Below are 15874 nucleotides of genomic sequence, written 5' to 3' on the forward strand. Positions count from 1 at the left end.
TGGGTAGTGTGTCCACCCTGTCCACCATGTCCAGTCCCAGTCCCAGTGCCATGAAGTAGTCTATGCGAGAAAGGCTATTGTGTACCGCTGAATAATAGGTGTATGTAGTGGTCTCGGCGTTCAGTTGTCGCCAGAGATCCACAAGGCCCAGGGCTTCCGCAAAGTCCGACAGTGGAGCCGTACCGCGTGGCCGGGTTCTAGAGGGAAAGGTGTCTACTATCGGATCCATGACTGCATTGAAGTCCCCCCCAACAATTGTTGCACCATCAGGGAGATCAAGAAGGAATTTGCCCAGTGCCGGAAGGGCCACAGAGTGTAGGGCTGGGGGAATATATACTGATACCACATTTAGAGCTCTGCCCTCCCACTGCCCATGTACCGCGGCAAAGCGACCCTGGTCATCCTCCACCCGGCGTGTTACTATAAAGGGGGATGACTTTCTCATCAGTATGCCCGTTCCCCTGGAGCCAGATGTGAAGTCCGCATGCACAGCCATTGTGTAGCCTCTCCTGTCTAGGGCCTTGCAGGTGGACCCTGTGAGGTGGGTTTCCTGTAGGAGTATTATATCTGGGTTTTGTCGTTTTATGGCCTGTAGGACCAAACCTCTCTTAATTTTGTCCCCCAGGCCCCGGACATTCCATGTCAGTATGCGTAGTGGGGGAACCCTCCCGGCCGTGGAGGAGCCCTCGGCGGGCGTGTGATTAAGTGGCCTGGCCATTGAGGAGTTGAGGGAGTGTTGCACATGACGTGTGCTGTGGCGGAGCCCATGCGCCGGTGTGTGTCGTGCTGTGGAGGCGACATACTGATGTCGAGGTAATAGCACATTGTAGGTGGTGAGCGATGACTACAAACAAAATTAAACATGTCAACTTGAAAACTTCGATCCCATCCCCCCTCCCTGCTACCCTGCTCCACGGACAATTCCCCGCCCGCTTCCCCAACTGTGCAGAGTGCTTTCGCCCTCCCCCATACATCTTACTTGCTTGTGGGGTTGGTGAGTCCCCTTCGGGCACTGCCTGCGCCCACCCTACTCAGCTTTGTCCGAGCCACGGCATCCGCGGCCCATACAGTCTCGAAGGCAATGTAGTACAGTGTCATACCGGAGCCGATTGCCCAGAGTCCAAAGGGTCCCTCTCAAGGTCTGATTCTATTTCCTCTTCGCCTCTCTGTAGCGGCCGCTGGGAAGACTGACTGGGCGGCGATTTCTCAGGACGATGTCGCGGTCGGTCACGCTGTGAGCGGTGTCTCTGTCCCGCAGGTCTCCAGCCCTCCAGCCATTCCTGCGCTACCTCTGGTGTGTCGAAGAACCAAGTCTTTCCCTCCGCCACTATCCGCAGTTTAGCAGGGAACATCATGGAGTATGGCAGTTCTCTGTCACGTAGCGCTTTCTTAACCTCCGTGAAGGATTTACGTCGTCTGGCCACTTCCGCCGTATAATCCGGGAAAAAGGCTAGGGTTGCATTTTGAATCCGCACTGGCGGCGAGTTCCTTGCTGCCTGTAAAATTGCGTCTCTATCTCTGAAGTTGAAGAGCCGGGCCAGTACTGGCCGTGGTGCTGCCCCCGTCTTGGGAGGGCCTCCCGGCACCCTATGCGCCCTCTCCACCGAGAAGAAGTGAGATAGACCTTTGGGCTGGAGTTTGCTTTTGATAAGGTCTTCTATATAAAGGTCCATTGCCCCTTTCCCCTCCGTCTCTGGAAGCCCAAGGATACGTACGTTGTTGCGTCGTGAACGCCCTTCCTGGTCGTCCAGCTTGTCGTGCAGGAGCTTGGTCACTTTCTGCATCCTTTCCATGGCCACCTGGAGCTCCGAAGTGTCTTCCACCAGTGACTTAGTGACCACTTCCACCTGCGACACCCTCTCCGCCATTTTGTGAAAGTCAGCTCGCAACAGGGAGACTTCCGAGGAGATGGCGCCCACCGTGGTCTTCACCTCCGAGAGTGTTTTCATGATGTCCTCCAGCGTTATTTTGGTAGGTTTCTCTGCTTCCTGGGCTTGTCCCGAAGATGGGCGCCCCGTGGTCTGTTGTTGACTCTGGTGGCCGTAGGCGAATTTGTCCAGTTTGGCCTGTGTAGACCCACTCCTGAGGCCTTTACCCGCCATAGTGTTAAGATTTGCGAGGTTCGAGGCTTCGCCGTGCGCCGGAGTGTACCGTTAAAGTTGGGAACAGCAGTTCGGTGGGTGGGTGGTGGACTGAGTGTTCTTGTCTGCTGACTGCTGAGCCTCAGTTGCCGTTTGCGTGGGTGTCGGGAAAGTGCCTGTTGGTTCCGATTTGGTGCCCCTGGTGGTTTTCTCCTGGGCTGGGGCGGTTACTGCGACCTCTCCCTACGTTTACAGTGTCGCTCCGCCCTGCACGGCCACCACAGATGGTTTGGGGTCCGAGCTCTGTCAGCCGCCCCCCTCACAGGCCGCCGGGTTATTGCCTCTGCGTTGGCGTTGTTAGTTGTGTCCGGTAAAATGCAGACCTACTCTGTGCTCCCGCGCAGGTGGCCGGAGCGGCGTCGTCCCCCCGGGGTACCGGCGTTCTGGACCGTAAGTCTGCAGCGGTAGCAGTGTCCGCTGTTACCTCCCAGGTGCGCGGGGGCCGCTGATGGCCGCCGAGGCGTTCCCGGCCCGCTAGGATTTCGTGGGGGGGGCGGGGGGTTTTTACCAGGATGAGGGCGCCGTTTCGTGCGGCCAGGGCTCCAACCTGTGTGTCGCTGCAGTCCCGGTTGGTGGTGGCGGCAGTCCGCGCGCCAGCGGACGGTGTTTGCAGGAGTGTTAGGCTAGCCTGGGACCGCCTGGCTGGCGTCCGGGCGCGTTCACTCCTTCCGGCCGGCTCGGCCGCGCTTCCGCCGGGGCTCGGATGCCACGAGAGGCCGGTGTTGCTCTTCTGGCTACAGGCCCCAACTTGCCATTCGATGTAACTCGGGCTCCGGTACTCTGATCTGTTCCAAAGTCGGACCGGTGACACCGCTGAAGTCCGGGACCCGAACGCCGCCGCTTCAGGTGCGCTAGTTAGCGGATTTTTGTGCCGGATGGATTAAGGGCTGCAGTGCCCTCGGGAGCTCTCACTTCAAGCGGCCGCCATGTTCGGCTGCTAGCCACGCGAGCTAGTCTCTTTTTGATTAAATCTCAGGTTTCATGGCCTCCCATAAAATTTCCCTGGTGGGGGCAGTTTCTGTATTAACGGAGAAATAGCCTATTAGTGTCTTGCAGATGTGGGCTCTATAGTCTCCGTTTTGCAGGTGCCACGGGGACAGTCTCCACCGCAGTGGGTGCCCATGTGGGCCCATCAAGAGCTGTATCGCAATTGGGGAGTGGTTTGACAGTCCTCAGGGCATAATTGTAGCGTTTTTACCCTCTGACAATAACGGTCTGGGATGAAAATATAGTCTATCCTATAGAAGGAGTCGTGTATGGAGGAGTAGTATGTGTAGCGTTTTTTATATTGGTTGTGCGCTCTCCAGGTATCTACCCAGCCAACCAGGTCTGTGAATGATTTAAGCCTGGACTCCCTAGGTCTCGCTACCCTACCTAAAAGTCTTCCCTTGTCTTAAGATATATTCATTACATCATGCTAGTCTCCATCCAGAACTGCGAGGCACTCTGGAAGCATCCCCCAGACATCAACTAGGCGCCCAATGTAGCTTTGGGTAAGAGGTAGAGGAGCGTAGAAGCTGGCAATTACTATTAATTCGCCTTATATGGTCCCGTGGACTAGAGCGTACCTCCCATGTGGGTCTATCTGTTTGCGGGAAACCAGGAGTGGGATTCGACGATGTACCAGAACTGCCACCCCCCTGGAGCCTCGTTTGAACCCAGCTTGAAAAAATTATATATATCCATATCTGGCCAGGGAGGGTGTTTTGGTGCCCATGAGGTGTGTCTCTTGTAACAGTAGTATGTCTGCTTTTATCCATTGTGGCTAACCGAGTATCGCATCTCACTTAATTTATCCATCGTGCCCCTTACGTTCCGGATCACAGTTTGCATATGGTCCAGTGTGGCTCTCCTGTTTTTGCCAACATTGGTTTGTAATGATAGGTAATTGTTGAGCAACGATAGAGGAACATTTCCCTAATGTGACTGACTCTATGCATTGGGTTACCATACTTAACTGTAGTCCCCTTTACCATTTCTCCCCCCCCTTCCAAAACCTCAAAACAGTTGAAGCATCTGTTGAAGATGGAATGCGATATCCACCCCAACGGCGGGTTTACAAGGTGTCCTTCCAATGGATCCGCAAACCGCCATGAATAATCCTATCAATAGAACGTGATAGCAAAAGGTTCTGAGGCCCGTGGCGTATATTCAGTCAACTGCATATGAGAACAATTGTAATGTTCCAGTGATAGGTCCATTAGCTTGGATTACGTTAATTTTTGTTGAGTGGTAGCTGCCGATGAAGAGGTGTGTCCTTGTTCTTCATCATGGATCCAAGTCGACCTGTAGCGGTGTCTCTTCTTTTTCCTTCGGCTGTGGCTGCATGCTGCGGGATTACCCAGAGGAGTCAGTTGTGGTGTGGTGAGGTATGTGGTTTAAGATGTCGCACCTAGTCTTTCCAGTTAAAAACTGCTTCTGGAGTATAGAAAAACATGGTGCGGGAATTGTATACTACCTATAGTGGGGCGGGAATTGGAGCTAGTATGCAATCTTTATCTCCCGGAGGCACGCCTTGACCGCCTGGCAGGACTGTCGTTGTTGCTGGTCCAGTCTTGTATAATCGGGGAAGATCATAATCTGATGGGATTTGTAAAACAAGACCCCTTTCACCCTAGCCAGTTTAAGAACCATATCTCGATCGTGGTAATTCAGCCTACGTGCAATGATAGGTCTTGGTCTGGCTCCCGGGGGAGGGCGCTGCAGAAGGGCTCTGTGTGCGCATTCTATTTTAAAACATGGAGAGAGGACATCCGCGGGTACCCATGAGGTAAGCCACTCAGCCACAAAAAATTTTGTGTCATTGCCTTTGCAAATCTCGGGGAAGCCCATGAAGCAAAGATTTCTGCGGGCCCGTCCCTCATCGTCGTCCACCTGCTTGTCCAGGCGTTTGGTTAGCTTTTCTAGTGAGGATACTTTGGCCTGGAGTGTAGTTACTGCATTTTCCACTCACAAGACCCTGGACTACGCCTCTGTTATATGCTCGACTGCACCTCAAATGTCCTTGCGCAGCAGTGTCATCTCTGAGCCCACTGCACCAATTTGGGTCTCGAGCTCTGCTCTTGATTGAGTGATTGCTGCTAAAAATGTGGCATTGTCTGGCGGGGTGTTAGGGCTTCCTTCTCCATCTGTGGCTTTAGCTCCAGCACCCATGTAGTGGTCCATGGTGTTCTGGCAGGCAGTGCCGCTTGTCACTTTATCCTTTATCATTGCGCTGCATGGTGATGTGTGTTCCCTGGGCCTTACCGTGGTAATGTACAGTTCTGTTGCTTCGGACCCTGAAGGCTCTAGTATTCCCTCGTGAAGGCTGTTGCGAAGCCAGGCCGGGGACTCTCCTAATGCCACAAGCCGCACCAGGGCCTTGCCCAGCTGCTTCTGTGGATGGCGGGAGGCACCTCCTACCTCTAATGAGCGACCCACCCCCTGCCGGTGTAATTCCCGGTCAATGGCTTGCTGATGAGCGGGGAGTCGAGCACAACCCGTCGGGGGCAGTTGGGTAGGCAGTTCGCTCCACACCGGTGTTTCGCCAGGGTATCGCCGCTCCTCTCTCCAGGAGCTGGCGTGGTGTATTCTCCGGGGACCCTCCCCTGATTCTGACTCGGGCTCTGGCAGCCTCCGCTCTCCGATAACCCTGGTGGATTTACTCTGCGTTAATCCGTAGCAGCGCTCTCACACACAAGTCGGGGGGGGCGCCGCTCACACGGTGGTGGACCTTCTGAGACTCCAAGGCCCGCCGACGGATCCTAGGCCTCCGGTACATATTCCCCCAACCAGCACGGTTATCCTGGAGTACACACAGTCACAGCTCTCCACAGTAGTGCCCCTCGCTGCAAGTCCGCAAATACCTCTAGTCTGTGAGCCTGCACAGATCCCAGGCCGCAGCATAGACCTAAACAATGAATTTTTAAACCAACATCTATTGACTCGAGTGGTATGAAGGACAAGATTAAGATCAATAATGACAAGAGCATGGTCTGAAAAAAGGTAAGCCTCAAGTTCAGCATGTACGGGGAGCATAACAAGTTAGGGTTTAAAAAAAGTACGATCCATCTTTGATCTAGAATGATTTATAAGTGAGTAAAAAGTATATTCTAAAACATTTGTTTTATAAATATTCCAGGCCTCAACTAATCACCTAGATGAAATAGTATGTTTAAATGTTTTTTGCATCTTAGCAGGAATATAGCATGAAGTGGAGTGTCCGTTGAGAAATGGATCCATAATTTGATTGCAGTCGCCTCCCATTACCAGAAAGGAGCTTGCGCTATACATTAACTTCATTTGGAGATTATTCCTGAAATTCTTATCAACCCTTGTAGATTTTAAACATTAAAAAGCGATAGTGGACTGTCATTAATATTAAGATGGAGCAAAATCCATCTATTCTCCTCATTCATTTCTTGGTGTTCCACTGTGACCACTAAGGATTTATTAAATAAAATAACCACCCAAGTTTTAGGTCTTGCTTAGCGCAGCGCGCATGCGCTGCTCTATGGGAGGGCTCTTCGAATGCCTTCAGACTTCCAAGAGCCTTCTCCATGTGGGTGTGCCTCCTCCCACCCATCCCATTGGCCTATGCGTGTGGCTTACAAATATTTTAAAGCACACAAATGGCCAAAGACGGGTGCATGTCCCGCCTTTCCTCAAAACTTTTATTCCCATGGCCTAGTGGTCTTGGGAGCGCACAGGGTGCCATCCGTTCTGGATCAGGTTTCCACGATGGCAGCTGCACTCCTTTTTAGGGAGATTTAGTCTTTCCCCCTTTCGTTTAATGCCTTTATTTTTCATTGCTCAGCGTGGTCGTAATGCGGTTTAATGATTGCTGCTTTCGCCCTGTGTTCAGCTGCCTTTGTATTTAGTCAGTCTGTCTCCTTTGTCTTCTGTTCAACATGCGTCCCTAGCTGGAGCAGCCCCCAGTCACAGCACATACATACCCACCTCCCTTACCGCCAAGGAGCCAGGGAGCGCTTTTTATATTATGTATCTTCCTCAAAACGAAGTATACTCTGCTGCCAGCTGAGGGCACCAGAGTGATGCACAGAAGCCCGCAGTCTGCCTGCCCGAAAACCCATTCACTGCGCACATTTTTATTTTATGAACTTTGATCAAACACCCTATGTGGTGGTCCCCACATTGATCCTTTCCTACAATAATATTCTTGCCCCGTCGGAATACCATGCTGTTTTAGGTTCATCAAGAGCCTCCTTTTACCCTCTTCAAGCAAGCGAATACATTCACTTTTGACATACCTCGCAGTCCCAAGCTTCATAGCCTTGCAAAGTGCTTCTGAGGTCCCTTTACGTCTCATTTTAAAATTGCTGCTCCCGGGTTATCCCTGATTCCATGTTGCTACACCCCGCTACCCCCATTCACAAATTATACCCTCCGAAGTCCGAGCCCACAACATGCTGTGGCCGCTGACACCTCTGCTCCTTGATCTTTGCCCCAAGCCCCAGCCTCAGCCCACCAAGTCTTTCTTTTGTGCTCCGCCTTTCATCGCTAATTTGTACTCTTCATCCTTGCTATTGGTGTCAGACTCTGATCTCTTCCTGTTAACACCTTACTCCAGAGCCTCTCACAGTGGGAGTCTCCTCTGCTGAAACACAGCCCCCTGGAGCCCATGTCCACTGCTGTGTCCTGCATCACTTCCGCCATATTGTCTGTGTTAACTGACAGTTACAGAGGATCTCATACTTTGATCCATCAAGAAAATACTGTTTGTGTCTTGTTGTCAGATTAAATGTGTGTGCAAGGTGGGAAGGAACCTCACGGAAACGACCACCAGTGAACTACTGACAGGTACTCATCAGTGTGTTCCACTTATCAGCGCCTTCCCACCAAAAGATAAATAAACGTTTAAGTAGTGTGTGCAAATTAATGGTGAAACTGGCTACAAAAACCTACTACAATCTGACCCCTAGGCTAGAACAGCTAGCCCACTAAAAACGAGCTAGGCACCACTAGCACTACGATCAACTTTATTCGCTGCTGGGTGTCTGCTCACATTAAAAACCAAAAGCTACTGTTGAGCTTTGTTTTAACATATATGAAGCCAACATGTTTCATTGCCTATCATTCTTTGTCTGCAACTTCTTCAGGGCTAGGGGTCAGTCCACGCCATACTGTGACTTCACAGCAGTAAAAACCTGTAGAACACAGACACAACACATAAAGACATACACAGAGTGACACTGATCAATAATTGCCCTAGGAACAAAAGTTCAGTTACATTGTAATTGCTCATTGGACATAAAGTTTTACCTAGTGGTTGACACTCTCTGGCATACCTGCAGCCACCAGTATAAAAGCCCATGGGGTTTCTCGTAATACACCAGGTTTAACACCTGCCACACTGTTAAATATTGCTCTCATAGTCATCAAATTCACCCCCACAACACGATGTAACACCACCATCATGGGTCCCCTCGTTCCAGCGCACTGCCTACTTGTGGGACATGAATTGTAGTGTTATCATCATCCCAACTAATTAATTCTGCCCGAGGCACTTTCACCGCCTGCTCCCTGTGTCATGACATCAATGCACCTCGTAAATTACACACGGCCCCCAAAAAGGCTAATCACTTTCGGATATACGCCCACTGCTGCCACATATTTTCTTATATTGCGGTTCCCCTGAGCCCAAATCATTCCAAGTGCGCTGCAGAGTACACCCGCATCATACTACTGCAGCGGTTATCTCCAATTACGCAAGCGCACTCTTACCGGACCAGGTAAGAGCAGTGAGGCGGGGCTGGGTGGGGGTGGTGGAAGTCGACAGACAATGGGATAAGTAATATTAAATAAATAAAACCACTTATTTTGCGCTCGCCGAATCGCCCCGTTGGCGATGTGGGAGCACAAAGTAAGTGGATTTTTGTTTCCTATTACTTATCCTGTCGACTGCCACCACGCCCCTGCTGCGCCCCACCGCTCTTACCTGTGCGAACTGCTACTGGCCAGTATTAATTTTGTCTGCCATGCAATGCATTCCAAGCTTTGGGAAGGAATATGTATGACTGGCATCCCTCTCTTAAAAGGTTGGAATGACTAGCACTATGACCAGCATTTCTTTGGCGGATGGGCTCCGTGTAAAAGTTCAGCGAAGGAGCCGCTGGCAGGGTCTCTTAATCAAGTGGAAAAACTTTTAATGCAACATGATGGGAAGAACACAGTGATAAAACGTTCCTCCTGCTTTGCCAAAACCCCTACCTGCCCCTTAGTTTGTGATTAAACTTTTCATCATTTGCTTCATTCAGGGCTATGTATGTTGTTAATGCAACCTCTGTCTTTATTCAAGCTATTTCAGATTAAGAAGAATATGGCTTTTGCAAATTGCCTCAGATATTTAATTGCTGGCACTATACGATCTATACTGTAGAGGTTAATTTGGGGAGAACACAGTTTTAATTATTACTACTTTTTCTCATGTAGGTTCAAATACAAGTTCATCCAAACCTTACATCCGCTGAAGATGCTCTCCAATATGTTGAAGAATTGATTCTACAACTGTTAAGTATGTTGTGCCAAGCTCAGCCTCGGACCGCTACAGATGTAGAGGTACAGTAAACCACTTAAAGCTTGATATTAAGCGTGTAAAAGACAAGTCATTTTCTATCGCATTGTTGTAACCTACCAGCTTGATTGCAGTTGTAGGCTTAATGCAGGGGTGTCTGTTAGTGTGCCACACACACCGTTTCTTTGTTCTTTTGTGTGACCAAAACTTCATTTTCGGAGCTGAAGGTTTGAATGAGGCAGGATCCAATGGACCCTTCATGAAACCAATAAAAACACATAATTGTACTCGGTAACAGAAAATCAGTATGCCCTGCTTGGCTTGCCATGTTTTGCATGTGGTGGACCTAGCCATCAATCTGATGGCAAATATTGTTGTGTCATAGGAAAACATAGAATATGAAAAATAGAGTTCATAAGCTCACCATCATCAAACAAGAATATATCGGATGAAATCGTGTGTGTTGCAGTGCAGAGACGACACTCCTATTCGTGGAAGTTGGAAATTAATAGAATGCTTTATTCAGTAGAGCAAAAGGGTGTTAAAAGGACGATACAAGACTTGTTTTCAAACCCACAGGGATTTTGCGAAGGCAGCAGTGTCCAGGTATTTTGACAATTTCCAAGTCTTTTTAGAAAGCAGTCGTCTGACACAGTTTGCTGAAGTTATGTATACATAAAACCGTCTGTCTCACACATTTATATACTGGTAAAATCAAGTCGCCAGATGCTGAAGATGCTGACCGGAGCACTTCTGTCAGGAGGTTAGTCCTGATGGCACCGTAGGAAGCTTGAGGTGGAGCGCCTCAGCTGGTCTATGCAACACAACAGAATGTGCCACCCTCCTCTGTAGCCACGGTAGAAGGAGACCGTGTGCCAGGTTATGGAGTAAAATCCATGTCACCTGCATCCTCCAAATCCTCTTCCCAGTCCGGGTCTAACTCACACTGGGCTATGAGAGTCCTCAGACCCTTCCCAGTCCTCCCCTTCCTCCTCAACCTGCCGGGCAGGTGGAAAAGAGGTAGACGGATGGAGAAAGGGATAGAAATTCACCATCGGCGACTGTATCGGTGTCGACAGACACCGGTTAGGCCGCAGTCTCCACGTCCGGGTGGAAGCCAGGGAGGGCATCGGCCATGGAGCCAGCGGTGTCGGTGTCGGTGCCGTAGATGTCGACGTCATTGGAGGTCGTACGAGGCCATTGATCCAAGTGGGTCTTGCGGCGCGGAGACCAGAGGAGTCGACGACGACGTCGGGCGGGAGCCGGCGACGAAGAAGATAGAGTACCCCCAGTCGGACCTGCAGGGCTTGAAGGCCTTCTGGCGGGGCATGATGGGCTAAAAAGGCGGGCCAAGGCTGACAGAAGGTCCTGTAGCTGGGCCGGAGTCGCCGACGAACCTGGGAAGGGCGGATAGGCCGTCGGCAACTCTGCAAGCTCTGCCGGAGCCCCACCCGGACCCATGTCACGCGACAGACTAGGGGAGGGCGAAGAGCGACGATGCATCTTCGACTTCTTGTGCTTCGCCTTGCTTGACTCCGAATATGTAGACTTCAACGAACGATGGTGGTGGTCGCGGCTCCACGACCGGTCCCTCAACCTCCCACGGGACCGGGACTTTGAGTGGCGCAGAGCTGACTCTCGGGCCTCCAGCAACTTTCGGGGCCGTCCCGCAAAGTTTTTGGAGCAATGGCCTGGCATTCAGGACTCCAGACTGAGTTGTGGACGCTCCCCAGGCAGTAGAGAGACAGTGCGGGTCCGTCACCGACATCGTGCGGGTACAAGTCGCGCAAGACTTAAAACCGGGTATCCCTATAAAACAGGATTCAAAGACTCAAAATACAGAGACAAAAGTCCCAAAAAGTGACTGAGTGTACCGCTCAGTCCGGATCTGCGCTTGCTGGCACGGAAAAAGAAAGAACTGACGTCAGCGCGCGTGGGCGCGCCCAAGTACCTCCAGCGACGTCGTCTTGGCGACTACAACGCCAACGACGTATGCAGAGCCTCACAACGATGCCTACTGACGTGCATGGGTACTGCTGACAAACTGTCCGGATCCAGTCCGACGCCTGGGGTAATTCTTTGGTAACGAATCTATCATTAATGTGTTTCTTTTAGATATCAAAAAAACTTTCACATCAAGAGCTTTAGCAATTCAGCTAGCTGTGAAATTTTTTCGCAGTAATCTTCACAACAAGATAGTATCAATATATACATACTAACAACATGACTGTAATGCACTGCGTTCAAAAACAGAAGGGGACACCTTCATCCAAGCTATTCCTACTAGCAGCGCGCATCTGGGACTGGGCAATATTTTACAAAATCCAACTCTTAGCAGAATACCTACCAGGAGTGGACACCGACTTCGCAGATATGCTTAGTAGAACTCACCAACAAGTGCACAAATGGGAAATTGATGTACCCCTCCTTCACGCCTATTTCAAATTGTGGGTGGGGATCCATGGCGACAGACCTGTTTGCCACTCACCACAATGCCAAATGCCGAAGCTTCGCCTCCAGGTTTCCACACCAACACCTATGGAGGAACTGGTCAGGGATACTTGCATACACTTTTCCCCCTTTCCCACTAATTCCATTCTTGGTGCAAAAGCGGACACAAACATCCCTTACACTAATCCTAACAGCCCCAACATGGGCATGGCAGACTTGCTTCTCAACCCTACTGCAGCTATCGGTAGTGCCACATGAAAAACAACCTCTTTGACCACATCTCTAACACAGAATCAAGGGAGAGTGATGCATCCAAATTTCAAACACCTTAATCTAGCGATCTGGCTCCTGTGATCCTAGAATTTGGGCACCTTAACTTAACTCAAGAATGTATGGATATACTGCAGCCAGCACGTAGACAAACTACAAGAGCAAGCTATGCAGCAAAATGGAAAAGATTTGTTCCTTACTGTTTAAATGAATAAATTCAGCCTTTATCATTAACAGTAAAAGACCTTCATAGCTATCTCTTCCACCAACAGCAAGCAGTACTTGCTTATACGTCTATCAGATTACGCGTGTACATCTATCAGATTACACTTAGCAGCCTCAGCTGCTTACATGCAAAACAGGCAACACTTGTAACTTTTTATAATGCCAGTGATCAAAGCCTTTGTGGAAGGACTAAAAAAAAATCCTACCACCTTCCATTCCCAAACCCTGTCTGGAATCTTAACATTTTCCTCACTAAAATTGTGGGGGCCACCATTTGAATCCCTCCCTTCCTGAACTTCAGTTCCTTACATGGAAAGTTGCTGTCCTAATGCTCATCACTTCACTGAGGAGAATAGGTGAAACTTCAAGCACTACCTTACAATAACCATTCTTTCAAATATTTCCAACAAAATCGGTACCAGCCCAAAGTTTCTACCAAAGTCAGTGTCAGCCTTTCACACAAGCCCAAACTATAAAGCTAACATTTTTATTTCCTAAATCACCTACACTAGATGTTAAAAGGGCTCTAATGTTCTACATAGATGGAAACTAATCCCTTAAAGAAAAACAACAATTTTATTGCATTTTTCAGAACCACAGAAGGGCTCCCTCATATCCAAAGCAGGAATTGCCAGATTGATCGATGCATTCAGACTTGTTACCTCAAAGCAAAACGGATCATTACAGTACCTCCAAGAGCTCATTCCATGTGGAAATACAAAAGGAGCCACAATGGCTTTCTTCTGAAAGATCTCAATTGAGGATATTTGTAAAGCAGCTATATTGAATAACCCACATACATTTACAGAACACTATTGGGTTGACGTCTTCGCTAATCAACAAGCTAGAGAGGGTCCAGCTGTATTAATAACTCTCAAACATATACATCAACCAATCGCTAGCCGCCACTTACAGGAGCTCTGCTTTTTGTTCCATGCTAAGAATTTGTATCTACGGTCAACACATGGTAGAAATGGAATGTTACTTACCCTGTAAGCATTTATTCATAGGGTGTAGTGCCGTAGAATCATATGCACCCAACCTCCTCAACGGAAGCTATTGGTTGAAGTACATTCTTCAACATCTCATCATTATTTACCGTAGTTAATTTTACTCACATGTTTATCTTGTTTATCATTATATTCTAATTCTCACCTGGTGAGCCAAAAACAGTCTACAAAGGAGCAGCGGAACATGGGCAATACACAATGAAGAAGTAGTCGCAATACCACCTGACAATGACTTCTTCGAAGAAAAACAAGTTGCAACAGTCTGAGCTTAACACTAGATGGCTGGATATGCTAAGCATATGAAGCAAAGGCCCTACACGCTACAAATAGATGCTTACAGTATAAGTAACATATTCCTTGTGCCACAACATTGGACAGCACTAAATTATTTGCAATCCTGGATCTCTACTCAGTGAACATACACATTGACATATACCGCACACCATTTCCCTACTTTAATTTCCAGTTTTTAGAATTGCCTCAAACTAGATTTGAGAGTAAGAAAGTGATGCATATGTGTGGTGCTTCCATACTGTTAGCTCCTATTCTTTGTCCCTTTACTATCCAACATTCGCTCTCCGTATTGTGCATGCTTTTGCTTAATTAACAGAAGGCATGAAATATGGGCTACATATTTAAACTTGAGGAATATCACGGAGTGGGTGTGACCAGCTGCACCTAGGCACGTTGAGGCAGATTGTCGATTCAATATTTTTTTGTTGCAGTGGCCATTGAAATAGAAATGTTTGTTCCCCTTAAGCCAGTGGCAGCAGTTTCTACATAATGGGAATTAAAGACTATTTAGAATCCTAGTTGTCAGGACTACGTTTTAGGTTTTAAGATAGTACGAGTTGCTTAGCCAAGGTTTCCTGCCAACATTATTAACTGTTCCAAATCAAACACATTTACTGAGACTGAATATGTGGCAATATAAATGTCTGCATCAGTGCAATTTATTCTGAGTTGCATCTTCCAAATATGATTTTTAAGGGTGGTAACTAAAATCGTATAAACAGTGCTAATATTAGGTGAGCATGACAGGTAGATGTTTGAGAGAACCTGTAACGGACAACCCTTTCCTTCTTTTGTTTCTTTCAGGAGCGTGTACAGAAAACCTTTCCTCATCCAATTGATAAATGGGCAATTGCTGATGCCCAGTCTGCAATAGAAAAGAAGAAACGAAGAAACCCGTTATCACTTCCAGTGGAGAAAATACACCCTTTACTAAAGGTAAAGTTTCCAAATTTGGAATAAATTAACATTTTATTTTCCACAACACTGGTAAAATGCTAAATGTATTTGTTTATTTAGAAGATGTATATAGTACTGGCTTACCCAAGGGGTATCGTAGTGCTTTACAGCAATGTAAACTACAGATATCAGACCGTCACAGTACAACAATAACACAGTCTAGACAGCGTAATAAAAGTACAGTTTGGGGGGTTAGTCATTCTCCTTTAGTAATAAAGTATTATGATTGCTGATTTGGGCGTCAATTCGTTGTGTATGCCTTGCTGGTGGGGTATATGTAACTAAGTGAGGATTCCATGAGGGACAGAGCTGCCGGTTGAGGAGAAATTGTTTTAGTTCTCTCTTGAAGCTCTTAAAGGAGGGGTTAGTTCTCATATGTACTGGGAATGAGATCCAAATTTAGAGGGCATTGCCTGAGAGAACGAGAAAGGTCTTTTTGTTAATGTCATTTGGGGAGGATGGGAAGGAGTGTTTGAGCTTCTTCGGTTTCTAGATTGTCCTGGTTTAGTGAGTTTGGCTGTGAGGTAAGCTGATTTACCAGTGTGTAGGGCTTTGTCGGTGAGACAGGCAGTTTTGAAGCAGCAGCGTGCTTTGATTTGTTACCACTTTAGGTTTGCTGTGGTGGGGAGATGATTGTGTTTCTTTGCTCCTTTGACCATTCTTGCTGCTGCATTTAGGGTGGCTCTCGTGGGGGACTACATGTGCTTTGACTGCGTCTGTAAGTCTGACATTTCAATAGTCTAGACAGAACTAGTGCTTGCATTGCGTTTTTTAGGTCATTTGGAGTTAGGAAGGGCTTGATTTTGTTGAGGAGTTTTAAGATATAAAAAGCACCCATTGCAGTTGACCTTCTGTATGAGCTCATGTTTAGACTTCATTCCAGAGAGATCCCCAGAGATATGGCAGAGTCAGCTAGAGTAAGCTTGCAGTTCAGGACGTCTAGGTTATTTAGCCATTTTTGGACCTGTGGTGAGTGGCCGTGGTTAGAGAAGATCAGAATTTCAGTTTTGTTT

At 48.2% G+C, this 15874-nt stretch overlaps 1 protein-coding gene across 1 annotated transcript in view; it reads left to right on the plus strand.

Moving 5' to 3' along the window:
* Positions 1–15874, plus strand: part of SOS1 (SOS Ras/Rac guanine nucleotide exchange factor 1) — a 780124-nt gene that overhangs the window by 99415 nt on the left and 664835 nt on the right. The window contains exons 2-3 of the mRNA XM_078649204.1: positions 9573–9698; positions 14709–14840. Of these exons, the coding sequence (XP_078505330.1) occupies positions 9573–9698; positions 14709–14840 (258 nt within the window). The remainder of the gene's footprint in view (positions 1–9572; positions 9699–14708; positions 14841–15874) is intronic.

This window comes from Lissotriton helveticus, chromosome 6 (assembly GCF_964261635.1).
Source record: "Lissotriton helveticus chromosome 6, aLisHel1.1, whole genome shotgun sequence".
In the NCBI taxonomy this organism is placed as follows: domain Eukaryota; kingdom Metazoa; phylum Chordata; class Amphibia; order Caudata; family Salamandridae; genus Lissotriton; species Lissotriton helveticus.